The sequence below is a fragment of the Brachyhypopomus gauderio genome, chromosome 20 (assembly GCF_052324685.1).
Source record: "Brachyhypopomus gauderio isolate BG-103 chromosome 20, BGAUD_0.2, whole genome shotgun sequence".
NCBI lineage: Eukaryota > Metazoa > Chordata > Actinopteri > Gymnotiformes > Hypopomidae > Brachyhypopomus > Brachyhypopomus gauderio.
In genome coordinates, this window is record NC_135230.1 from 762501 (window position 1) to 790000 (window position 27500).

The window sequence follows — 27500 nt, forward strand, 5'->3', positions numbered from 1 at the left end:
AAAAGCACTACTGGGCTATAGAACCTTTCTTAAACATGTTGTGCAGTATTCATGTATATGACACAGTTGACTTATCACCGGGCATGTTTTTATCTCAACATTGTTTTTAAAACATTTTCAGCCATTTTTAGACTTGTTTTCTGTTTGTATATGTTTGTCATTGTTCTGTTTTACGTGATGAAACCGTTTTTGATCCTGTCATTCGTCACCACCCAGACCTCAGGAACAGCCCACAGTCTCTGCTGGGGCTCAGACACTTTTATACATCCACAGCTTTTCCAGCACTTACGCTTTGAACTTTAATAATGTGTGCACATAAACTTTCGGCTTAATTGTATTTTTGTGGGATGAGGAGGTCTTTGTTTTGCTCAAATGCAGCAAGCTTGTAAGAGAAAATGCAAACAGTTAATCTATTTCTGTACTGCTGTGTTTGAGGTTTGCTTCTCTAACCCTATAGCTATTGCTATTGTGTGTTTTTAATTCACTGCCATATCGTACTATGTTACTAAACGCTTGAGACAGGAGCTGTTTGTGCCCAGCATGCACTGAGTGTAAACCTGCATGGATCTGCATTAAACCCATATAGTGTTGTAATCATGTCCAGGTATCTGTGAGACTTCATGTGTGAGTCACGGTGCGTTTGTTCTTAAATAACTGGGGACATTTCTTAGGTGCCTGCACTCTGTAAATAGGTCACTGAGTTCATAACTCCAAACACAAAGAAGCACAGAGGTCTGTCTTCAACAAACAGACCAGGAACAGGTTATAGCTGCTTCATCAAACAGACCAGGAACAGTTTTTAGCTGCTTCATCAAACAGACCAGGAACAGGTTATAGCTGCTTCAACAAACAGACCAGGAACAGGTTATAGCTGCTTCAACAAATAGACCAGGAACAGGTTATAGCTGCTTCATCAAACAGACCAGGAACAGGTTATAGCTGCTTCATCAAACAGACCAGGAACAGGTTATAGCTGCTTCATCAAACAGACCAGGAACAGGTTATAGCTGCTTCAACAAACGGACCAGGAACAGGTTATAGCTGCTTCATCAAACAGACCAGGAACAGATTATAGCTGCTTCATCAAACAGACCAGGAACAGGTTATAGCTGCTTCATCAAACAGACCAGGAACAGGTTATAGCTGCTTCATCAAACAGACCAGGAACAGGTTATAGCTGCTTCATCAAACAGACCAGGAACAGGTTATAGCTGCTTTGGGCGTTTCTCTGATTTGCTGTGAGGCAGACATGTTTCAGCTGGTTGCTATGGTGAAATCGGTTGAGTGTGCTGCTGTCACCACACAAATGTTCTTATTACAACAGTATAACACAATAGCATTATTCTACATTTATTACAACAGTATAACACAATAGCATTATTGTACATTTATTACACAAGTATAACACAATAGCATTATTGTGCATTTATTACACAAGTATAACACAATAGCATTATTCTACATTTATTACACAAGTATAACACAATAGCATTATTCTACATTTATTACACAAGTATAACACAATAGCATTATTCTACATTTATTACACAAGTATAACACAATAGCATTATTCTACTACATTTATTACACAAGTATAACACAATAGCATTATTCTACATTTATTACACAAGTATAACACAATAGCATTATTCTACATTTATTACACAAGTATAACACAATAGCATTATTCTACTACATTTATTACACATATAACACAATAGCATTATTCTACATTTATTACACAAGTATAACAATAGCATTATTCCACATTTAGATCCTAAAGTTGTGTAGACAGGTCTATGTTTATACAGGTATAACTGAACATGGGTAGCCTATATGTAATACAGCTCTAACTGAACACAGGTATAACAATTAGGTACAGCGAGTCCCTGTTTAATGACGGGGTTAGAGACTGAAAAGTCATAAAGCAGTTTTCGTCATTAAGCGTGACCCTAGATTTAGATACGCTTTGATCGTAAATACAGTATAGAAAAAACTAACAATGTTCTCATGCGTGCGTACAGCGTGAGAAAGAGCGATTGTGTTGCCGAGATGGACTGCGGTGGAGGCTGCACTGCCTCAGCTTATCGTAAACAACACTCCACTACAGTCTACAACATTTCACAACACTCCACAACACTCCACGACACTCTACGACACTTCACGACACTCCATGACACTTCACGACACTCTAAAACACTCCACAACACTTTACAACACTCCACAACACTCCACAACACTACACAATACTACAGAACACTCCACAACACTTTACAACACAACACTACAGAACACTCCACAACACTACACAACACTCCACAATACTATAGAACACTCCACACCACTTTACAACACTCCACAACACTACACAATACTACAGAACACTCCACAACACTACACAATACTACAGAACACTCCACACCACTTTACAACACTACACAATACTCCACAACACTCCACAACACTTTACAACACTACACAACACTCCACAACACTACACAACACTCCACAGCACTTTACAACACTCCACAACACTACACAACACTTTACAACACTACACAATACTACAGAACACTCCACAACACTACACAACACTTTACAACACTCCACAACACTCCACAACACTTCACAACACTACACAACACTCCACTGTGCTGTCACTGCTCCTCCGCACCGCGCAAAATGTTAAAAAGTCGGTCGTAACTCCGGTCCGTTGTTAACCAGACCCGTCGTTAAGCGAGGACTCACTGTATAATGCAATACAGGTCACAATTAAAACCAGTGTAACTGAACACAGATATAATGTAATAATGTAATGTAATACAGGTATAAATGAACACAGATATAATGTAATACAGGTATAACATATTTCCTGAGCAGAATCAGATGCACTGGACTTATTCAGTCCCCATATATATATATATATATATATATATATATATATATATATATATATATATATATATATATATATATATATATATATATATAATGGTCATTTTCTTTCTTTCTCGCCAGTCTACAGATTTGTAAACAGATGTTACCAACAGAGTTTAAGAGTTTAAAGGTCTTTTGCCCTGAAGGTAAACATGTCTCCTTCGCTGCGCCCCACGGTGTGATGTAACATTTTTCGTTCCCGTTCTCCTCTAAATCTCGCGAGAGCTCCTAGAACGGTGATTAACAGAAGACCTCACAGATCACCTCTAACCGTATTAACGTGCAGCTTCATCCATTTAGACGTTCATTTAGCTGAAGTGCAGACCCCAGTGGCAGCTCTGAGTCCACGGATAAGCGCCACGTCGTTATTTTATGCGTGTGTGGTATAATATGATTTTGGGGTGGTTTATCCAGACGGGCCGCACGGGGGCGCTGTTTCCCCACCGCTAAACTTGTTTGTGGTATTCTATACATCAGGGCTCTGACGTGTGGTCCGGGGGGGCGAACGTAACACTCGTGACAGAGTGTTTTTTCAATAGCCCTGAAATAAATGCTCCGGTTTAAAATTCTCCCGTCAAACTAAAAATATATTTTTAACAATTTATACTGGGTCCGGATGGGATGGCATTTGGGGTCCGTTGGTTGCGGCTGTTAGTGACCTCTGCATACATATTATGCTTTCATTTACTTAAAAAAAAGACATGCATCTATATATGAGTAATTGTCAGCAACTGTCAGGACCCAAAAATGACATATTTATTTAAACAACACAAACTGAATTATTTACATGAAATCTTAAGTCCTATTAACCCAACAATAGTCAAGTCAAGTCAAGGTTTATTTGTCACATACATGGTCATACACAGTACAACAGGCAGTGAAATGCTTTGGTGACTACTCCACCTTAAATTAAACTACGACAAATGAACAAAATATAGAATATAGAAATATTTAAAAAAAAACAAAATATTAATACAGTTAAAAAGAGCCATTTAAGTGAAATGATTTAAAGTGACAAGATTTAAAGTGGCAAGTTTAAGGTGACGAGTTCAAAGTGAATGACTGATGTGTAAAGTGACTGATGTGCAGAAGTTGTGCAGCGTACTTATAATGCCTCATAGATGTTATACAGTTCTAATCTATACACATACATAAATATCTACATAAGGACAGTATACAAGCATATACCTCTATACACATACATAAATATCTACATAAGGACAGTATACAAGCATATACCTCTATACACATACATATGCCTGCATATATAGATCTATATATATATAGATCTCTCTCTCTATATATATATATATTAGGGGTGGGCATAGATAAATTTTTTAAATCTAGATTAATCTCACTGAAATCTTGAAATTAATCTAGATTAATCTATATTAAAATGGCTCATATGCATGCTACCCAAGTAATGACTAAAAGTCAGTTTTTGAGATAGGGTTTCTTAATACAGAGGGTGCGTTAGACCAGGGGCTCATCTCCTGTTTCCAAAATGCATCAATGACAGCTTGAGGAAGCTGTTCTACTTTGATACTTGAAGAAAAAAAAAAAGTTCAATAAAATGTAGGCTACTCGTGTTCAATGGTTTATTCAGTTAAACATGAATGTGTAAGCCTAGGCTACATACTGTACATTAAAAGGGGTTGATAACATGTTTATTCAGCTAAACATGATATTTGAAATGTAAGCCAACATTTAGTACATTTAACCTCACGGACGTAATTTGTAATTACGTAATTTTTTTCAAAAGCCGGTTTTGGTCCTCTGCAGTTTTAACGGTTAAAAATAAATATTTAAATAGCGACGAATCTAGCGCTAGGACCATGCAGAAAACGACCGCTCCGAGCTCCGCTCCGGTAACACTTTACGTTCCTAAAAATGAATTTTCCATGAAGCAAACCTGGCGACTTCGTGGCTGCATCCATGTAAACACACGTACGATTTGTAATTCACAGGTTTGAAAACTCGTTCTCGCCCCTACTCTGCAATTTGGTTAGGAATACAGCCGAGCTAAACTATCAAGGTGAAAGTCATCATAGTTTGCTTAACTATTTTGACCCAGTTCCTAACCCAACTTTAAGAATAGATTAACGGCGATAATTTTTATATCGCCCGATAAGAGTATCAAATTAACGAACGCCGTTAACGGCCCACCACTAATATATATATATATATATATATATATATATATATATATATATATATATATAGATTAGATTAGATATAGATTAGATTAAACTTTATTGTCATTATGCAGAGTACAAGTACAGAGCCAATGAAATGCAGTTAGCATCCAACCAGAAGTGCAAAGGGAAAACAGTGTTATATACATAAAGTGCAGAGTAAGCGCAGCATGGATGCTGTAGATACAATATATGTGGCAATATGTATGTATATATATATATATATATATATATATATATATATATATATATATATATATATATATATATATATATATATATATATATATAAAAGAGAATATATATATATACATATAAAAGAGAATGTAAATGAGTGTAGGAGTATTTGCAGTATGCCCGGTAAATTAAATTAGTGCAAAAGAAAGTTCAGTGTGTAAAGTACATAGAGTGCAGGTGCAGTTAAGTCTCTATGAGGAATTCAGCAGTATCACAGCTTCAGGGAAGAAGCTCTTCCTGAATCTGCTGGTGCGTGTACGGAGGCTCCTGTAGCGCCTACCGGATGGGAGGAGTGTGAAAAGATTGTGATTGGGGTGAGAAGTGTCCTTTATAATGTTACCAGCCCTGCTCAGGCAGCGCTTATGGTAGATGTCCTCAATACTGGGTAGCTGAGTGCCTGTGATGCGTTGGGCGGTTTTAACCACCCGCTGGAGAGCTTTGCGGTCTGATGCAGAGCAGTTGCCGTACCACACGGAGATGCAGTTTGTCAGTACGCTCTCAATGGTGCTACGGTAGAAGTCCACCAATATCCTTGGACAAAGAAAAGCTTTCCTGAGTCTCCGCAGGAAGTAGAGACGCTGTTGTGCCTTTTTCACTATCCTGGAGGTGTTCAGAGACCAGGTGAGATCGTCCGAGATGTTGATACCAAGGAACTTAAAATCCGATACACTTTCAACTGCAGATCCACAGATGAGGATGGGGGCGTGTGTCTGGTCTTTGTGCTTCCTGAAGTCAATGATGATCTCCTTGGTTTTCTGCGTGTTAAGCACCAGGTTGTTGTCATCACACCATACAGCCAGGCGCTGCACCTCGTCCCTATAGGCTGTCTCATCATCACCGCTGATCAGACCTATCACCGAGATATCATCTGCAAACTTAATAATGGAGTTACATCCGTGAGTGGGAATGCAGTCATGGGTGAACAGGGAATAGAGAAGGGGGCTCAACACACAGCCTTGTGGCACACCAGTGTTCAGGGTGATGGAGGAAGAGGACGCCGCGCTTATCTTGACGGACTGAGGTCTGCCAATCAGGAAGTCCCTGATCCAGTTGCAGAGAGATGTGCTGATGCCAAGTTGGAGGAGCTTGGAGATCAACTTTGAAGGATTCACAGTGTTAAATGCTGAACTGAAGTCTATGAACAGCATTCTAACGTATGAGTTGCGACAGTCCAGGTGTGACAGGGTAGTATGAAGTGCAGTAGAGATAGCATCCTCTGTTGATCTGTTGAGGCGATAAGCAAATTGGTGTGGGTCAAGTGACACAGGGAGGCAGGACTTCAAATGAGAGAGCACTAGTCTTTCAAAGCACTTGGAGATGACAGGTGTGAGTGCAACAGGACGGAAGTCATTCAGGTCTGAGGCAGATGGATGTTTAGGCACTGGCACAATGGTTGCAGTCTTAAAGATGGTAGGGACAACTGCTTGTGTCATTGACAGGTTGAAAATGTCAGTGAAGACCCCTGCCAACTGCTTAGCACAGGCTCTGAGCACCCGACCAGGTACTCCATCAGGGCCAGCTGCTTTCCTCGGATTCACCTTGCTCAGTGTATTATATACATCCATGATGGAAAACGCAAGTGGCTGTTGACCAAAAGGTGTGACTGGTCTCGTGGGGGGGTACACGTTGATGTTCCCATCAAAGCGAGCATAGAAATGATTGAGCTTGTCTGGAAGTGAGGCATGGTTGGTAGTTGGAGCAGTACTGCGAGGTTTGAAGTCAGTGAGTGAGCGTAAACCACACCACATGCGCCGGGGGTCTATATATATATATATAGATTGTGCATTTTATGCAATTGCATTAAAAACCATGCTCGTTGAGGATTCAAATAGCTTGTGGGTAAAAGCTTCTTCTCATCCTCTCTGTCCTGACTTTTAGGGTGCGAAAGCGCTTCCTGGAATGTAACAGGGAGAACAGTCCGTTACTGTGGTGACTGGGGTTACTGGGATTACTGGGATTACTGGGGTCCTTTACTAACCTCTTGGCTCTTGTGCTGCACCGTCTCTTGTATATGGACTGCAGGTCAGGAGGCTCCGTCCGGATTGTGCACTCAGCTGAACGCACCACCCTCTGTAGAGCCTGCCTATCCTGCTTGGTGCAGTTTCCAAACCAGGTTGTGACCCGTTATGACAACCAGGTTGTTTCCCGTTATGATTGACTCAATGCTGCAGGTGTAAAAGTTTCGGAGCACATTGGTTGGTAGTTTGAAGTCCCATAATCGTCTGAGATGGTAGAGATGCTGACGGGCCTTCTTAGCCAGCACATTGGTGTGACAAGACCATGACAGGTCCCTGCGGTGCCATTGATCATAACGGGGTGATAGTTCCTCTCCTGTTTTATGCTGTAGTCCACTATCAGCTCCTTTGTCTTGCTGGCGTTGAGGAGGAGATTGTTGTTCTTGCACCAGACCTCCAGGTGGTTAATCTCCTCTAGGTCGGCCATCTCATCGTTGTTGGAAATCAGGCCCACAACGACAGTATCGTCAGCAAACTTGACAATTGTGGTAGAGCTTGAAGTGGCCACACAGTCATACGTGTACAGTGAGTACAGCAGGGGACTCAGGACACAGCCCTGAGGGGCGCCAGTGCTAAGGGTGAGTGTAGCTGAGGTGTGATGACCTACCCGCACCGCTTGTGTTCTGTCTGTCAAGAAGTTAGAGACCCAGTGACACACGGATGAAGTCCCAGCTTCTCCAGCTTGATGGTGAGTTTGGAGGGGATAATCGTGTTAAATGCTGAGCTGTAGTCAACAAATAGTATTTTAACATAATTACCCCTCCCGGCGTCCAGATATGAATATGGTAAATATAGACAGCTTCCTGGCATCAACCATTTCTTTTATAAAGAGCTCCATGTCCATTCCATTTCCAAATTTAAAAGTAAATGGGGACAGGATGTCGTCCCTCTCATCTTCATCAATGAACACACTGTCCATTGAGCTCAATCTTGTCAGGGCCTCTTGAGATTCATCTTCTCCCAAGAGCAGGAAATCAGGAGTTTGCACAACATCTTGGAAGAGCTCATGACTACACCTGAGCCAAGAAATGGCCTCCTGCATGTCCTTAATGACCTTCTCATACAAGCAGAAAAAACAGGCATGAGTAAATATTTTAGCAGCCATCACTAGCAAAATAAATGCATTTAAAAAAAATACGTCTTAAAATCTACTAGCACACAAGTATTATGCAATTATGTATTCTGTTGTATCATCTGATTGTACCTTATTCTGAGGTGGTTCCTCATGTTGAGACACCCCAGCAGGATCCAGTTTGTTGAGACCCTCTTCCTTAGTGACACCAGCAGACTCCTAATACAAATAACAGACCCCGTGTTAACATTGCCCTCACAAAGTTATTCTTTCCTGAACGGACACCCTAAGTACTCACCTGTAGATTTGTGTTGTCATGGTGCTTCTTTAGCCTAAAAACTGGCTCCAACTCATATTTGAGGAGGGCTTTGGATTCCTCTGCCCAGTGTGAAATATATAATCATAAGACTGTTGTTATATGCACTGTAACTAATTAACCATTATTATGACTATAACTGTTATTATAATTATTACATGATGATAATAACTGTGTTTACCCTTCGAGTGCGTAATTCTCCATGAGCAGCACACACCACCACTTCCTGAGCACTGGCATGTTGAACTAAATTATAAAGTTAAACTAGTGTGTTAACTTAATGTTGCAATAATATTTAAATAAAAAACAAGGTTTAGTTAAAATAGGTTGAAATTACTTACAACTGAGAAGTCAAAGGGTGCATCCAGGACAGTGTACAAGGCATACTGTACAAAGAAACATCATGTATTATTTTTATATAAAACTGCTTAATTTTTCAGATACAAGTAGTGGTTGACCTACCATAAGCATGAATATGCCACAGTCATTGCCAAACCGTTGTCTTGGAAGGTCCTGAAATGTTGTAAAGAGTATATAAGTCATACAAACACAACTAAATACATAGTGAAGAAAATTACTTTAAGCTTTACCTTTAAAATGAAGCCAGTTTTTTCGGCCCAGTGTCCTGGAACTAAATGGTTCACTAAAAACACCAAACAAAGTAAGATTAAAGAAGGTCACGGAATCACGGAATTCCTGTGATGGTGGTACTTGGGCATTGTGTGAGTCAAGAAAGAGTATTTTTCTCTCAGCTGGCTTCAATACCTAGAAAATACATGCAGCCTGTTGTCTCAGATTAAATGGAGAGTGAGCAAGTGAGTAATTAGCATGTGGCACCATGACAACTTTAAAAGACACAGAGAAAAGAATAACCCCAACTGTAAGAAAGTAAATATAGTGTAGAATAAAACACTTTTCAGGCATTATCATATGCATTATTATATGTCAATCTCCAGTCTGACTTAGAAAAAACATGAAGTGGCCTGGATTTGATACCCAAATGGGTATTAACAAAAGGTCTTTCACAGGTGCGTCATTCTAGAAATGGAAACAAAATGCATAAACTACTGTGCCTAGACTGTAGTCTGCGAAGTGTGTGCTTTTATACAAATTATTTACTTACAGGCAGCTGCACATTGGATCACAATTATTTGGTGGCAGCCAGTTTGGGACAACGTACAGGTGAACAATGAAAATGTCTTTCCCCTAGGAGAGTACATCAATACATATAAGACTATCGTTTCTCCAGTGAAGAAATACAAGATAATAGAAGTTACACTAACATATGATTTGGCTAGTCCTTTATCAGCTCAAAACAGCAATTTCCAATCTGAAAAAACATGCAAACAACCAACCAAAAAAAGAAAAAAGAAAAAAAAAAAAAAATATATATATATATATATATATATACTGTTGTAAACATTCAGTTGAGTCTACTCACGGTGGACTCCATGTCTTGGGACAAGCCTGAGGTCAGAACGTCTCCCCTTGTCAAACAGGTTTTTTCCAATCCTGACTATGAGCTCATTTGCTGGCCTTTCAGAGTCCAGGACATAGGACAGCTGAACACACAAAACTGTATTAGTGCATGTTTGCAACCTCTGTTTCAGTTATTAACAAGATAAAGTTAAATTTACCCAGACCAGTTTCTCTTGGGTGATTCCCCAATGTCCATGAGCTTCTACAGGCTTTTATGTTGCCAAATTTTGTGAGTGCTTCACACTGACCAAAAATGACACAAGTATAAATAAATGCAGAAATGTGCAAATATATAAATAAAAATATATTAAAAACACAGAATATATATGAATGTACTTATTTATACATTAATTTATTTATACTTATGTCATTTTTGGTCCTCCATATATTATGCTTGTAGACCAGCTAAACCATCAAACTTGAACAAAAACAAGCTTATTCTGGTCCAGAGATAAACACTTTTAGCTTAGCCGGCTACATAGTTTCACGACGTAGTAAACAATAAAACCAACCTTATCTAAACTGTCGTGATTTTCCCACCGTGCGTTAATATATGTTTATATTTCCACAGTTACGCCTGTTATTTAGCTAACTTTCTTGATCTTGTACAACTTACCATGATTCGACAGAAAGTTAACACTTTACCCAAAAAAAAAAAAAAAAAGAAATTTAACACTTTACGGCACTACTGTTACATTTTACGACACCTTTGTAAATAGTTTAAAATAATAACAATAGTAATAATAATTATAATTAAATAATAATAGTAATAGAAATAATATAAATTATATTTATTATAATTGTAACTGCAGATATATACATACATACATTATATATATATGAGAGAGATTTATACATTGGTTACATTGGGGAGAACATTGGTTTGGGGTGCAAATACTTTTGGTCTGAGGCAGTTACTGTAGGTGTACTGTATGTAGAGTAATAAGTATTATAAAAACCGGCACCTACTTCGTCAGTGTGCCAATACTTTTGACGTGAGAGGTGTTTGAGGTGCTTGTGTGAGAGACAGAGACATAGACAGAGAGACACATAGACACAGAGAGACATAGACAGAGACGCATAGACAGAGAGAGAGACACATAGTTATTGTTTACTTACAACTTTGTTAGTAAGTAAACACACATACATGAGCTATATATCTAGAAATGCATTTTAACTTTTATAGATCAGACATCTTCTTAATCATGTACGTCCCTGCATACATTATATATATATATATATATATATATATATATATATATATATATATATATATATATATATATATATATATATATATACAATATATATATATATATATATATATATATATATATATACACACACACAAAATGGTTTTAATGGTTTTAAAACTACACGTCTTAACTAGCACATATCACTGATCGATCCATGGTGTCCACTTTCAGGCCCTCCCTTTTCATTTGACGCAGCACAAGTCGATCAAATTCCTCCACTTCACTAAAATAAAAACATATTGCCAATAAATAACGTGTACACATCTACTTTAAACACAGGTTACTGTTTCTTACCTCTTGCTGTAATTAGGACCTGCAAGAAATAGAAGAAAAGAAAGAAAAAAAGGGTTCTATAAAATTTTAATTATAACAATATTTATAAGAACATGTTTATAATAACTTTATATTCCACGACAGGACCGACTGTTAACTTAGGAACATGGTTTGAATTTAACTTACCTTTAACTAAGTTTTCAGATACACGACGAATTTTTCGCGTCGCATATTTTTGTCACAAGTCGATTTGAATAAACCGTGGGAGATATACTCCTTTAACTCGCCATAAAATCCTTCATTTGTTGTTTATTACAACGCTTCTCGTACGATCACACACTCCTCTCAATACTTCGCATCTGGTAGTGTCGTAAGTGTTAACGCATGCGCAAAATATCTGCCCAAAATACGTCTCGCAACGCGCATGCGCACATTTTCTCGCGCATGCTCGGTACGGATCGGGGACTCACACCTGAGCTTCCGCATTCACGCCACGTGATGTGAACGTCATTTCCGTCCCCACACGCGAGGTGAGTCTGCAGCCAGACGCTGTTGATCTGTTCAAAACATTCACCGCGGGATTCTGGGAGTTCGTAAGTAGCACAATTAATCTGATCTGTAGATAACCACGCCTGTGATCGTCCTTCAAGCTGGACGTTATCGGTAGAATAGTTTAATAGATTAATAGTTGTACTCGTTTCCTACCGTCACCCGGGGTTTGCGCTGAGTTTATATTAACGTACGCGGACAAACGGGCCAAATGTCCGAACACGATCACGATGTTTTGTACATTTTACACTTTACACTTTACAGTCGCGCCCTTGACCCCCAGTCTGAGTAGGTGACATGTCTACATGTGTACATGTACATATAATACTTATACATGTGTACATGTACATATAATACTTATACAAGTGTACATGTACATATGTAATACGTATACATGTGTACATGCACATATATAATACGTATACATGTGTACATGCACATATATAATACTTGTACATGTGTACATGCACATATATAATACGTGTACATGTACATATATAATATGTGTACATGTACATATATAATACGTGTACATGTACATATATAATGCGTGTGCATGTACATATATAATATGTGTACATGAGACTTCAAATGCAGTGAGGGATGTGGCTAGGAAGGTACTTGGTGTGACCTCAGGGCAGAAGAAGATAGACAAGGAGTTATGGGGGTGGAATGAGGAAGTTCAGGAAAGTTTGAGAGGAAAGCGGTTGGCCAAAAAGAATTTGGATTTTCAGCGAGATGAAGAAAGTAGACAGAGGTACAAGGAGTTGGACCGGATGATATTCCAGTGGAGGCATGGAAATGTTTGGTAGAGACAGAAGTGGAGTTTTTGACCGGGTTATTTAACAGAATTTTGGAAGGTCAGAAGATGCCTGAGGAGTGGAGATGAAGCATAATGGTGCCGATTTTCAAGAATAAAGGTGACGTTCAGAGCTGTAGTAAACAGGGGAATAAAGTTGATCAGTCACAGCCTGAAAATCTGGGAAACAGTAGTGGAAGCTAGGCTTAGAGGAGAGGTAGAGATCTGTGAGCAGCAGTATGGTTTCATGCCAGCTAAATGCACCACAGATGCTATGTTTGCTTTGAGAGTGTTAATGGAGAAGTATAGGGAAGGACAGAAGGAGTTACATTGTGTGTTTGTTGACTTAGAGAAAGCTTATGATAGAGTACCGAGACAGGAGCTGTGGTATTATATGAGGAAGTCAGGAGTAGCAGAAAAGTATGTGAGGGTAGTGCAGGCTTAGGGCTGCCATGATTAATCGACTAGTCATGATTATGTCGACTATTAAAATAGTCAACGACCAATATAATAGTCGATGCGTCGTTTTGTTTTGTTTTTTTTACTTTTTTCTCTCCAAACTGCTGCGGCAGTTTCCACTGACCCACATGCGCGGTAGTGGAAACCGGGCTAGGCAGTGGACGACATCCCAGGACGTTGTACAGACTGGTATCATGGCTACCCAGCTACAGAACTCAAAATTGTGGGATCACTTTAAGAAAATGAAAGAGAAACGCGTGCAATGCATCATCTGTAAGGCAGAACTTTCCTTCCACGGCAGCACAACCGTGATGTACGAGCACCTGAAGCATGTTGTGGCTGATTGTGACAATGATGAAAAGGGACCGTCATCTCAGTAATCTATTAGGGCTGAACGATTAATTGCATTTGCGATAATCTCGCGATATTTGAAAACGCAATTCTCTAATCGCACAGGCTGCGATTTAAATTGGTCACGTGACTTGGGAGCGAGCCGAGCTGAGGACGAACGGAGCAAACTCGAGCAGGAGGCAGGGAGGTGGAGAAGTGAAGTTAACACAGCGCACTTTAACTTGTTGCACAATGGCTTCAGACTCGACAGAAGCTGACACAACTGAAAGTCTAATACCAAAGAGGGGCAGCACATAAGTTGTGTGAAATTACTTTGGCTTTTAAAAAGATGCTGCTCAACGTCAGGTACTGTGTAAAACGTGCCTTGCTACTGTTACTACGACGCGAGGTAACACTACAAACCTTCTTCAGCATTTAAAAAACACCACAAAGCCTCGTATGATATTTGTAAGGCTAAAATGCCAACGACCAGTGCTGCATCTTCAAATACGCAAAAGTGTTTCTCTGCGCTTATACAGGTTTAGTATGCGGTGAGCAGCGAAATACCGTAAAATCACGCATATAGGCGCAATAGGATTTAAAGCGCGCGTGAATCGCAAAAGTGCGGATAGCTTGACCGCGGTCCAGCAGACAGGGTTCACTAACCGAACCGTTTGAAAGTGTAACTCCTTATGGATGTAATTCGAAGCGGCACGCTGAAATAACTCGGGCAGTAACGGAGTTCATAGTGAAAGACATGATGTCCGTTAATATAGTGAACAAGTCCGGCTTCATGGCTTTGTTAAACACACTGGATATGCGCTACCAAATGCCCTCACGCACATATTTTAGCCAAGTTGCTATACCTGCAGGGTTGCCAACTCACGCATTGAGCGTCTTAGACTAAAAAGTTACTAGTTCGCTCTGGCGCCAACCACAGGCGATCGATCGATCACGATATAATAATAATACTTAAATTTAGTCCATTTTACACCCCCCCCCCCAACAACAAATTACGTTCGCCACCTCCTCCAGGTTCAAGTATCACTCCAAGCGATCTTGAAAAGTTGGCAACCCTGTATCTGAGCTGTATAAAAAAAAGGCCGAAACAGAGTTTCCTGAAAACAGTGGGAAAAAAATTGCGATTTTAAATCGCAATCGCAATTTATAGATAAAAATTTGTAATTAGATTATTTTCCAAAATCGTTCAGCCCTATAATCTATATTGCTAGTTAGCTGCTAAAACTAGCGTGAACAGAGCGTTAAGTTAGTACTTACTCATCTCAATAGCTGTAAAAGTTAACATTAGCGATGGCGATTTGTTTCGCTAGCCTTAGCACGCGTTCACGTGTTTTTTGTAACGTCAGTGAGACCAAAACCTTATTTTTGTGAATAATTCCTTAGTTTCAGGTCCCTACCTAATTTGATTTAAATGTAGCTATGTTTGATACCAGAGACAAATGAAAGAAAGAAAAACCTAATATACCTCTTTATAATGTATTTATTTTGGGTTTAAGTCAGTGCCTTATCGTTATTTTAATAATTGTTGCAACAAGCTGCATATTTGATTAAAGGTTTAATGAACTATTAAAAATAGTTAAAAAAACTATATAAATAGTTTTTATTTTTAGTTAGCATATAGCTGAAATCTAATGATGGTTATATAATAGCAGCTTCATTCTAGTGGGATAAGCTGTATGTTTTATATTCAATTAACATATGATCCGATTAGTCGACTAATCATAAAATTAATCAGCAATTATTCGACTATAAAAATAATCGTTTGTGGCAGCCCTATGCAGGATATGTATGCGAACTGTGTGACAGCAGTGAGATGTGCGGTAGAAATGACAGATGGGCTTTGGGAGTTTTTCCTCGCCACTGTCGCCTCTGACTTGCTCATTAGGGATTTGGACCCATACGATTGTTAATCTTGTAAATCCTGTAAAGCTGCTTTGAGACAACATGTGTTGTGAAAAGCGCTATACAAATATATTTGATTTGATTTGATGGGTTTAAAGTGGGGGTAGGACTACATCAGGGATCAGCCCTGAGTCCCTTCCTGTTCACAATTGTCATGGACAGAGTGACGGATGAGGTTAGGCAGGAGTTCCCTTGGACTATGATGTTTGCTGATGACATTTTGATCTGTAGTGAGAGTAAGGAGCAGGTGGAGGTGAGCTTGGAAAGATGGAGATATGCTTTGGAGAGCAGGGGAATGAAAGTGAGCAGGAGTAAAACAGAGTACATGTGTGTGAATGAGAGGGCAGATGGTGGACAGGTCCAGTTACAAGGAGTTGATTTGGTGAAGGTTGACGAGTTTACCTACTTAGGGTCGAGGGTACAGAGTAATGGAGGAAGTGAAAGAGAGGTAAAGAAGAGAGTGCAGGCAGGGTGGTGTGGATTGCATAAAGTGTCTGGGGTGATCTGTGATAGAAGGGTGTCTGCTAGAATGAAAGGAAAGATCTATAGGACAGTAGTGAGACCTGCTATGTTGTATGGACTGGAGACAGTGGCACCGACAAAGAGACAGGTGAGGGAGATGGAGGTGTCTGAGATGAAGATGTTGAGATTCTTATTTGGAGTGACAAGGAAGGATAGGATCAGAAATGAGTTTATTAGAGGATCAGCACATGTAGCATGTTTTGGAGATAAAGTTAGAGAAATGAGATTGAGATGGTTTGGACATGTACAGAGGAGGGAGGAGAGGTATATTGGTAGGAGGGTCTTGAGGATGGAACTTCCAGGCAAGAGGAGGAGAGGTAGACCTAAGAGGAGATTTATGGATGCAGTGGTAGAGGATATGAGAGTGGTTGGTGTGTCAGTGGAGGACACTCAGGACACGGCCAGATGGAGAAATTTGATCCGCTGTGGCGACCCCTAAATGGGAATTGCAGAAAGAAGACATGTGTACATGTACATATAATACATATTAGGGATGCACCGAAAATTCGGCCACCGAAAATTTTCGGCCGAAATGGCTTAAATTTGCATTTTCGGTTTTCGGCCGAAATACTTTCATCACCGAAACAACACGGCCGAAACAATGTGCTGTGATGACGCGAGCAAAAATCGCCACCTGCACGCGCTTATTTGGATAAAGCTAGCAAAAAAGTTTTCCAGTGATGGCGCCGAGGCAAAAGACATTACACCAAAAATTATGGAACTCGTTGCCTTAGACGATCAGCCGTTCTCTGTCGTAGGGATTTCGTAGGCTAATAGAGCACATTGAGCCCCGTTATGTTTTGCCGAGCAGACGACATTTCTCAGAAGTGTGTTTACCCGAGCTGTTTAATGTTGTTGCAACTCACGTCACGTTTTTATGAGAGAATTTATATTTATCTTTCAGGCCAGTCAGTTATAACTAAATTTAACTCGTATAAAATACATATGTTTATCCTCCAAGATAAAAACGGTCTGCAAGCGAGTTTAATTTAATTAGTGGTCGGCCGTTGTCAGCGGTATCGCCGTTAACGGCCCACCACTAATTTTATTTTATAATATGCATTACTGTAATGTCAGTGCTAAATAAATATATACAAATCAAATTTTGTAGTTGATTTATTCTTTGAATAGCAATGCCTTGATTTTAGTGAGGTTAGCCATAAATCCAATGTTACTAATAATTGGCATAATAATAATAATCTTTATTTGTATAGCACCTTTCATACATACATGTAACTCAAAGTGCTTTATGTATTTCGGTGGTTTCCTCATTTTCGGTTTTCGGTTTCGGCTAAGAATTTTCATTTCGGTGCATCCCTAATACATATACACGTCGTATACATGTGCACATATACATCAGTAGTGAACTGTGACCATTAAACCTCGCCCCCCCCCCCCAAAAAAAAAATATTTGTTTCCTCTCCTCAACAAACTAGCTAGCGGTGGTACGCTAACTGTTTGGAGTCCTTGCTCCTTAAATTTTCTGATGTTTTTAGTGCTCATAATACAGTGTTCATGATTATGGTCGTACTGGTAGAGTCAAGCATGCCATTAGGACAGACAATGCTCGGCCCATAAAACAGAGAGCTTACCGGACTTCCCACAACATTCACGCTGAAATAGACAAACAAGTCCAACAGCTTCTTGATGGAGACATCACTGAGGAAACCTGTAGCCCATGGTCCTCCCCTGTTGTATTAGTCAAGAAAAAAATGGAAGCTACAGATTTTGCATCGATTTTCGTAAACTCAATTCAACTTTGTTGTCATTATACTGAAACGGGGTTGCAAAGCACAACGAAACACTTTTAGGCTAGGACAATTACAGCAATTACAGACAACATAGTGCAAGACAGGACATTAAATATAGTAAGATAAAAGTATAAAATATAAAATACAGTATGTACAGTGTGTGTGATTGGGTGTGAGGTAGTGTGTATATAGCAGTGGTGAAGCACAGTGGCTAAGGTAGAAACATAATAGGGAATTGGGGGAATTTGGCCAGAGGGAATGTGGACAGAGATAAAGTGCATGGTGCAAATTATACAGTCTCTGGACTGGTGGCAAATCTGAGATATAGTCAGGGGGAGGTAAGTCTATATATGTCCAGTTTGAGGGAAAGTGGCTGGTGATACCAGTTTAACAGCACGGGGGAAAAAACTGTTGGTGGTTCTGGCTTTGATGTTCCTGTACCTCCTTCCAGATGGCAGAGGCTGGAACAGCCAGTGGCTGGGGTGTGTGGGGTCGGAGGAGATGCAGAGGGCCTTCCTCAAACATCTCTTGTTGTAAAGATCCTGCATGGGTGGGAGGGCAGCCAAGATGATGTGCTGGGCAGTTTTCACCACTCTCTGCAGGGCCTTGTGTTCAGCAGCAATAGCACTGCCGTACCAGACTGTGATACAGCTGCTCAAAATGCTCTCCACTGTGGACCTGTAGAAGTTGCAGAGAAGCTGTTGTGGCAGGTTGATTCTCTTCAGCCGTCGGAGGAAGTGGAGCCTTTGCTGTGCTTTCCTGATGATGTGGGATGTGTTCAGTGACCAGGTGAGATCCTCAGAAATGTGGACCCCGAGGAACTTGAAGTTGCTCACTCTCTCCACCATCGTCTCCTCGATGCTCAGAGGTACATGCACTCTGCTTCCTCGTCTGAAGTCAACAATCAGCTCCTTGGTTTTGCTGACGTTGAGAGAGAGGTTGTTGGCATCGCACCAATCGGCGAGGAGCCTCACCTATTCCCGGTACGCTCCTTCATCATCATTGGTGATGTTGCCGATGACTGTAGTGTCGTCAGCGAACTTGATGATTGTGTTGGTGCTGTGTTTGGCGGAGCAGTCTTGGGTGTACAGAGTGAAGAGTAGTTGTTACTGTTAAAGACTCATATTCATTACCACATCCTGCTGATGCTTTGGACAGCTTGTCAGGTTCATGTTGGTTCAGCACCATGGATCTCGCTAGCGGCTATTGGGAGGTGGAACTAGACCAACAGGACAGGGAGAAGACGGCTTTTACAACAGGGCATGCTTTATATCAATTTAAAGTCATGCCTATGGGACTTTTTCCATACGTCAAGTTACATTCCTGGGACAAGTGGTTTCCAGCCAAGGACTCCAACCAGATGCAAAGAACCTGGGCAAAGTTCATGACTGGCCAACCCCTCAAACCACAACAGAGGTGAGAACATTTGTGGGGTTGTGCTCATATTACAGGCATTTTATTAGGAACTTCTCAGTCATTGCTGCACCCCTTTATGCTCTCACACAAAAGGGTGCTTTGTTTAGCTGGACTATGTCTCACCATGCTCTCACCAACCCTGCCAGTTTTGCCCACCCTGTCTTTTCTCAACTGTTTCTACTGTACACTGATGCGTAGGGTCAGTCCTGGCTCAAGTTCAAGAGCGGAGGGAGTGAGTTATAGCTTATGCGAGTCATACACTGACACCTTCACAGCAAAAATGGTCCATGTATGATCGCGAGCTCTGGGCAATTGTTTGGTCCGCGAGACACTTCAAACACTTCCTGGCTGGTACCACCTTCACGATTGTTACAGACCATAAGCCCCTGTTGAGTCTCCAAAAAGCTGCTGTTGAGAGTGATCCGACACGGGGCCGTTGGATACTAGAACTCTGTGTGTATGACTATGCCATGTCAAGACATCCCATTCCGCAGGGGGAAACTAAAGCTATCCAGAGTGTTTTAACAGCCCCAGTTCCTGGGGACAGGGTGATCATCTAGTGGTGACAGGGTGATCATCTAGTGGTGACAGGGTGATCATCTAGGGGTGACAGGGTGATCATCTAGGGGTGACAGGGTGATTGACGATCATGTTTCTGACTTCTGCCCAACTTTGGAAATTGATCCGGATGAGATGTGCCGTTAATGCAGCAAGTCAATATTTGCAGTGTTGACCCTTCTCCTTCAGGACCTCTGCAATTCTCCCCGACATGCTCTCAATCAACTTCTGGACCAAATCCTGACTGATAGCAGTCCATTCTTGCACAATCAATGCTTGCATTTTGTCAGAATGTGTAGGTTTTTGTTTGTCCACCCGTCTCTTGATGATTGACCACAAGTTCTCAATGGGATTAAGATCTGGGGAGTTTCCAGACCATGGACCCAAAATCTCTATGTTTTGTTCCCTGAGCCATTTAGTTATCACCTTTGCTTTATGGCAAGGTGCTCCATCATGCTGGAAAAGGCATTGTTGATCACCAAACTGCTCTTGGATGGTTGGGAGAAGTTGCTCTCAGAGGACATTCTGGTACCATTCTTTATTCATGGCTGTGTTTTTAGGCAAGACTGTGAGAGAGCTGATTCCCTTGGCCGAGAAGCAACCCCACACATGAATGGTTTCAGGATGCTTTACAGTTGGCATGAGACAAGACTGGTGGTAGTGCTCCCCTCGTCTTCTCCGAACAAGCTGTTTTCCAGATGTCCCAATCGGAAAGGGGATTCATCAGAGAAAATAACTTTACCCCAGTCCTCAGCAGTCCACTCCCTGTACCTTTTGCAGAATATCAGTCTGTCCCTGATGTTTTTTCTAGAGAGAAGTGGCTTCTTTTTGACTTGGATTTGATGAAGCAACTGTGCAGGATGCTCGAGATTGAGAAAACCCGCACCTCACCATATCATGCCCAGTCAGATGGCATGAGAGACTGAATAGGACACTGAAGGACCAGTTGGCTAAATACATGTCACAGAGAGGGGGCGAATGGGACAGTTATCTGCTGCAGTTTGAACTAGTTTATAACTCCAGTGTACATTCAAGCACAGGGGTTTCCCCCTTCTTCCTGGCCCATGGCAGGGATCCACACCTACCCCTTGAGATTTTGTGTGAATAGTGTGACCCAACACTGACCTCACTTACACCTGGTACCCCAGCTGCTTATGTGCAGGACCTCACTGCACGCTTGGAGCTGCTGCGCAGAATTCTTCTGCTGCCAAACAACAGCAGAATTCCAGTATGACAAGAAGACTGTGTTTCACCCTCACAAGGCCGGAGACTTGGTCTGGCTTGATGATCCAGCTCAACACATGAACAAGCCAGCTCCTCAATGGAAGGGACCATTTGTCATCCTCAAATGGATGGACAGAGATGGCAGCTTAGGTGTCACATATGAAATTACCGATTCCAAGGACCAGCATTCCAGACGGTGGGTATCAGAATCAGAATCGCCTTTATTGTCATTATAATTTGCATTACAATGAAATTTGATTCTTCTCCAAGGTGCTTGCCAAGACTATAAATGACATATGGCCTGACATAAAACATAAAACGATAAGTTAAAGGTAGTGCCACATTTACAAATGGTTCGTAGATTGCTTACATTATATTTTGAATATTGCACAAGCCATTTACAATGTATGTTACATATACTGTACGTGGGAAGTATTTTACATTGGTTATATTGCACATGGGTTGTGAATTTACATTATTACTGTTATTTACATGTTGTTTAGTGCAGTGATGGCTCTTGGGTAAAAACTGTCCCTGAGCCTACTTGTACGAGTTTTGTGCAACCTGTACCGTCTGCCTGAGGGTAACAGGTTAAACAGGTGATTGCTGGGGTGGGATGAGTCCTTGGTGATACTGATCGCTCTTCTAAGGTAGCGAGAGGTGGCAATGTCCTCCAGGCTGGGCAGGGAGCAACCAGTGATCCCCTGGGCTGTGTTGATCACCCTCTGCAGTGCTTTTTTATCTGCCACTGAGCACCCTCCGTACCATGTTGTGATGCAGTACACGAGGATGCCTGCAGCTGTGTGAGGTTTTCCCTTGGGCCAGGTCTGGATAGTTTTCCGTTGTGGCTTTGTCTGTCTCAGCAGGGGGGTGTAGGTTGGGGTGAGCGACAGACAGAGGTGTTCAGATCCAGCAAGGTGGGGGAGTGTGGTAACTCTGTATGCATGTTTTATGTTTGAATAAACATGGTCCAGCGTATTTTTCCATCTGGTTGCACACTTCACATACTGGACAAACTTCGGGAGCACAGTCTTTAGTTGGGCCTGATTGAAGTCTGCGGCTATAATACAGATGCCATCAGAATAAGCCAGCAGCTGCTTGTTTACGCAGGCGAGCAGCGCACTAAGGGCTATGCTAACGTTAGCATAGGGAGCAATGTAAACAGCGAACACAATGACTACTGTGAACTAGGGGTGCGGGAAATTTTCGATTGTTAGATGCATCTCGATGCGCAATGTGGACGATTCAGAATCGATTCACAAATGACATCAATCGATTGTCTAGACGTTAGCTGCGCACATAACAAAGACGCAAGAAGAGCGGCAAATCCAGCCGACACTAACTTACTGAAGCCTGGTTTTATACTTGAGGCATTGCGAGTGTAATCGCGGTGACTCCGCCCGGTGACTCCGCACCTCTCGAGTTTTGTAACTTCGCACGCGCCGCGCCTCAGCGCAATGAACAAAGTCATGTTTGCAGGGTTCATACACCTTCACAAGGTGGAATTAAAGCACTTGTACGTCACTTTCAAGGTCCATTTCAATATTTCCCAGCACGTTAAACTTAATTAAGTTAAATATTTATACTCGAAATGATTCGAAATAATTCGCTTTTTTATCACATTATTTAATGGTTGTTTATTTTCAAAACGCGCCGCTCGCGCCGCGTCAAGTATAAACCAGTCAGCTGTCAGAAACAGCTTTGATGTGTGGCTATATTATATACTATATGACCTAACACAAGGATTGTCTGCTACAGAGAAAATTCAAATGACGTAAGCGGGGGGGGGGGGGGCACATGATATTTTCTTGTCCCGGGCCCCAGCAAGACTGTCAACGGGCCTGCACACAAGGTTATCCAATAACAAAATTCTGGATCGTTTTTGTCTTATTTACAATTGCTTGTACACAGCATGTCAAAAATGAAAACCTAAGGTTCAAAACCTTAAATATTGTATAAAATGCAAAGGTTCTGGAAAACAAAGGCAGCTGAAAAGCTATTACTGTAATACATATTTTTTGCACATTTAGATCAATGAAATAAAATTAAGTACTGTAATATACTGGGTTAGAGAGGAGCAAATATAACTATTTGTCCTGCAATCTCAATTGCTGGTTTGGTCCTTCACAAATGCCAGATTGGTCCCTATAACTGTGACCTCCTTCTTTTGTTTTTGAATCTCTTGAACTCTACCAACAACTGGTTCCAGAAGCAGAAAGGGAACAGGTGGGAGGAAACACGAGGACATTTGTGATGGGACAATGTAGCATTTTGTCATTCTCATGTCATCACAAACTGGTTTATAGACCATCCAAGAGTGATGTCCCTTTTCCTCCCACCCTACTCGCAATCACGTCAAAATGACGCAATCACGGTGGCTCCGCCCGTGCACGAGGGGCTCGCACGCTGTCGATTTGCGAGGTCGTGCACCTCTCGAATTTTGTAACTTCGCGCACGCCACGCCTCAGCGCAATGAACGAAGTCTTGTTTGCAGTGTTCATACACCTATACAAGGTGGAATTAAAGCACTTGTATGGCACTTTCAAGGTCCATTTCTATATTTCCCAGCACGTTAAACTTAATTAAGTTAACTATTTATACATATACTTGAAATGATTCGCTTTTTCATCACATTATTTAATGGTTGTTTATTTTCAAAACGCCCAATCTTAACGTCTTCACGTTCTCTCATGTTTCGTCCTGGAATTACAAGAGGCTCGTATTTGTTAACGTAATACAGGAGAACTGTTCAGTCAGACAGATATTTGTTGTGGAACGAAGTAGTTACAATTTCAAGCATTTTCAAGTACTTTGGCCTAAATTCCAACACTTTTCAAACCTGAAACACAAAGCAACATTAAAATTCGCTTTGTGCCTAACTCTATCTCAACTGTCATAGCAAAGGATTTTCGTCCGTATTCAGTTGTTGAAAACCAGGGCTTTCGCACCCTGCTGCACACATTGGAGCCGAGATATTATTTTTCAATATTTAGTCGGAAGTCTTGGAATCTTTATTTTTATATAAGGAATGTGTTTAAGTTATTAGCTATTCAAAATATGCTGAAGTGTACAATCAATTTTTTTTTTATTAAAGCTGATGGCACAGAATTCTGAATGTGTGTATGAAAAGTTGTTTGTGATTTTGGTAAATTTCTGATTTTGTCTGAGGAGTTCTATTCCCAGGATATTGTTTTAAGTCAGCTGCTAGCACATAATTCTACTCTTGTGTGGACGCTGTGGTTTTGGTAACACATATTTGTTTGTTGTTTGCACATTGTCACGGTGAGGCGGCTCCCTACCGGCCGCCTCCATCCACAGCGGCTGTTGTTGTTGTTGTTTGGTGACGTCATGTGCGTCCCTCAGGTGGGCGGAGCCCGTGATCCGTCTCACCTGAGGGTCGTTTGTTTGCCTATATATGTCTTGTCTTTGTACCAGTTGACCGCTGGTCATTATATCCTTAATTTGGAGATAGTGCACGGGTTTTAGGTTTGCACACTTTCTATTAAACCATCATTTTTCCCTGAGACTTGGCGTGATCGCTTCCTTTTAGTTGTTCACCCCTGCCCGTCACACACATAATGTTGGTTAAGAGTTGGCATTTACTGAAATCTGTTAATTTACTGCAAACATGCTGCTACAGGTGCACTTTTTCTGTTTGTATTTCTTTGTTCAGTTCTCTGGAGTGTGTGGCCTTGTACTTGCCATATTGTTTTCGTTTGATTAAATATAAAATAAAATGGGAGTTTTAAAATGGAAATAAAATTGAAGTTAATTCATCATGGATTGCTACTACCAAGATGCATCAATAATCGTTTTATAATCGAATCGCAGACCTCTGAATCGTAATCGTAATCGAATCGTAGAGTGCTTGGAGATTCCCACCCCTAATGTGTACATGTACATATAATACGTATACATGTGCATGTCCGTTTTGATCTGGCCGGGTGTTCCAGGCCTCCGTGTTCACGTGCGCATCACACCGTACAGTGCGGACATCTGCCGGCCTCCTCACAGACACTAATCGAGGAGAAATCTGGCTACTTGGTTACCGTAAGGTGCATAGAAAGCTAGTTCCCCGAAGCATCGATTAACCGGTTTAGCGGCTCGCGCGTGCTTAATGATCAGTAAAGTAATGCACATTAGGGCGTAATGTAGCGCGAGACCTTCATGTTTAGCCCGTAGTAAACCTTTGTACACCCTGTGTGTGTGTGTGTGTGTTTGTGTGTGTTTGAGGCTTCTGTCTCTACAAACTATGATGGTTGCTCAGGCATGTCTCCGTGGCAACCGGCTGCTTCTGCACATGCTCAGTAGGCCGTTAACACGGGGCAGTTCCTCCAGTGTTCCGTTTGTCCAGGCTGACTCCTCCCCCCACGAGCTGGACAGCCACTCACACGCACCCTTCTCACGGGCTGTCATCGGAGCCTTCTTCCAGGAACAGCCTATACTCAGAAATCCATTTACCCAGGATGCACTGCTCAGAGGATACCTGCGTAGACACGTGCCTTTGCAGGTGAACACAAACACACCTGTACAGGAGGCCATTACACCCAACACACACACACACACACCTACAGGAGACCATTACACCAAGCAAACCCATACACACACAATTACACTCATATACAAACCCACACACACATATATATCTGAATCAGAAGGTTTTTATCGCCATATGAGTAAACAGGTTCACAAAATTAGGAAATTCCTGCTGTACCTGATGCTAGTATAAAAACAAATATGTTATAACATGCAGTAAATACAAAATAAAATAAAAACGAAATAAAAAGGAATAATACTTCATTAAGATACAATAACAATATTACAAATATACAGTATGTAGTTTGACTGAGATGAGTTATAAACATTTAGTTCAGCGCATAAACCAGCAGGTGAATGTTAGTCACATGGTAAGTGACTAGAAATAATATGTACACTATAGTCAGGCACTTGAACATGCAGTGATATAAACATATACAGGTGCATAAACATACAAACACACACTCTCATGTACAAACCCGTACACACACACACACAGTGGTCTTATACTGAAGCTGTAGTATATGTCGTTTCTAACATACTTTGTGCTGTAGGAGGTGGAATCTGATCTAACCTGGTTTGTGCTGTAGGAGGTGGAGTCTGATCTAACCTGGTTTGTGCTGTAGGAGGTGGAGTCTGATCTAACCCGGTTTGTGCTGTAGGAGGTGGAGTCTGATCTAACCCGGTTTGTGCTGTAGGAGGTGGAGTCTGATCCAACCTGGTTTGTGCTGTAGGAGGTGGAGTCTGATCTAACCTGGTTTGTGCTGTAGGAGGTGGAGTCTGATCCAACCTGGTTTGTGCTGTAGGAGGTGGAGTCTGATCTAACCCGGTTTGGCCAGCGTGTTGTTGATGAGATCGATGAGCTGGGGCGCCAGAGTGAGCAGAATCCCCCTCAGTTGCAGCAGTATGAGGCATGGGGTCGCCGTGTCGACCGCATCATCACCTGCCCCGCTTGGACCCGCCTAAAACACATCTCTGCGCAGGAAGGCATGGTTGCTACGGGATACGAGAGACGCTTTAAAGAGTGGAGGTAGAGACTCATCTAGATAAGAATACTGTTGTGGTCCAAAACCAGTTGAAAACTGCTGCCTCATTAACCTGTCAGACTAAATTATTCACACTACACCCACACCTGAGGATGTGCCCTACACCCACACCTGAGGATGTGCCCTACACCCACACCTGAGGATGTGCCCTACACCCACACCTGAGGATGTTCCCTACACCCACACCTGAGGATGTGCCCTACACCCACACCTGAGGATGTGCCCTACACCCACACCTGAGGATGTGCCCTACACCCACACCTGAGGATGTGCCCTACACCCACACCTGAGAATGTGCCCTACACCCACACCTGAGGATGTGCCCTACACCCTACATCCATACCTGAGGATGTTCCCTACACCCTACACACTAACTCCAGCAGTCTATTACACCTACGCTAACCCAAACTCCATCACACTCTATAACGCTAACGTAACATAAACTCCCTTACACCCTTTATGAAATAACGCTAACCCAGACTTCGACACACTTTCTAACTAATATGCTTGCTAAGGCTAACACAAACCCTAGTCCTGGGGTGGGGTAGTATGAATGTTAATTGTCACATGTTGTGTTAACCCTCACACTGTAGTGGGCGAAGGATCT

At 41.5% G+C, this 27500-nt stretch overlaps 3 protein-coding genes and 1 long non-coding RNA gene across 7 annotated transcripts in view; 2 read left to right on the forward strand and 2 right to left on the reverse strand.

The window, feature by feature from the left end:
• The window catches only part of zbtb45 (zinc finger and BTB domain containing 45), a 13617-nt gene extending 13018 nt beyond the window's left edge, over nucleotides 1-599 (forward strand). For both annotated transcript variants that reach the window (XM_076982942.1, XM_076982941.1), the window contains exon 6: nucleotides 1-599. This exon is cut by the window's left edge and continues 2199 nt beyond it. The gene's annotated coding sequence lies outside the window, so the exon portion shown is untranslated.
• Nucleotides 600-5474: 4875 nt separating this feature from the next.
• On the reverse strand, nucleotides 5475-10218 carry LOC143484036 (uncharacterized). The gene is made up of 9 exons (XM_076982477.1): nucleotides 10214-10218; nucleotides 9896-9978; nucleotides 9363-9415; nucleotides 9235-9285; nucleotides 8954-9005; nucleotides 8755-8834; nucleotides 8589-8675; nucleotides 7348-8438; nucleotides 5475-7263 (listed from the first exon to the last, which is right to left on the reverse strand). Exons 4-8 carry the CDS (start codon nucleotides 9241-9243, stop codon nucleotides 8139-8141), a joined length of 528 nt encoding a protein of 175 aa, XP_076838592.1. The 5' UTR covers nucleotides 9244-9285; nucleotides 9363-9415; nucleotides 9896-9978; nucleotides 10214-10218; the 3' UTR covers nucleotides 5475-7263; nucleotides 7348-8138.
• Nucleotides 10219-11598: 1380 nt separating this feature from the next.
• LOC143484037 (uncharacterized) lies at nucleotides 11599-12398 on the reverse strand. Its single transcript, XR_013122529.1, has 3 exons — nucleotides 11967-12398; nucleotides 11802-11820; nucleotides 11599-11730 (listed from the first exon to the last, which is right to left on the reverse strand). It is a non-coding gene; the product is annotated as an uncharacterized LOC143484037 (long non-coding RNA).
• Nucleotides 12277-27500, forward strand: part of LOC143484035 (acyl-CoA dehydrogenase family member 11) — a 32445-nt gene continuing 17221 nt past the window's right edge. Inside the window, exons 1-3 of one of the 3 annotated variants that reach the window (XM_076982476.1) lie at nucleotides 12277-12373; nucleotides 25545-25821; nucleotides 26654-26877. In XM_076982476.1, the coding sequence (XP_076838591.1) occupies nucleotides 25564-25821; nucleotides 26654-26877 (482 nt within the window). In that variant the 5' untranslated portion in view covers nucleotides 12277-12373; nucleotides 25545-25563. Of the gene's footprint in view, nucleotides 12374-15598; nucleotides 21508-25544; nucleotides 25822-26653; nucleotides 26878-27500 lie in introns of those variants that run through there. The other 2 variants (XM_076982474.1, XM_076982475.1) reach the window with 2 other exon arrangements.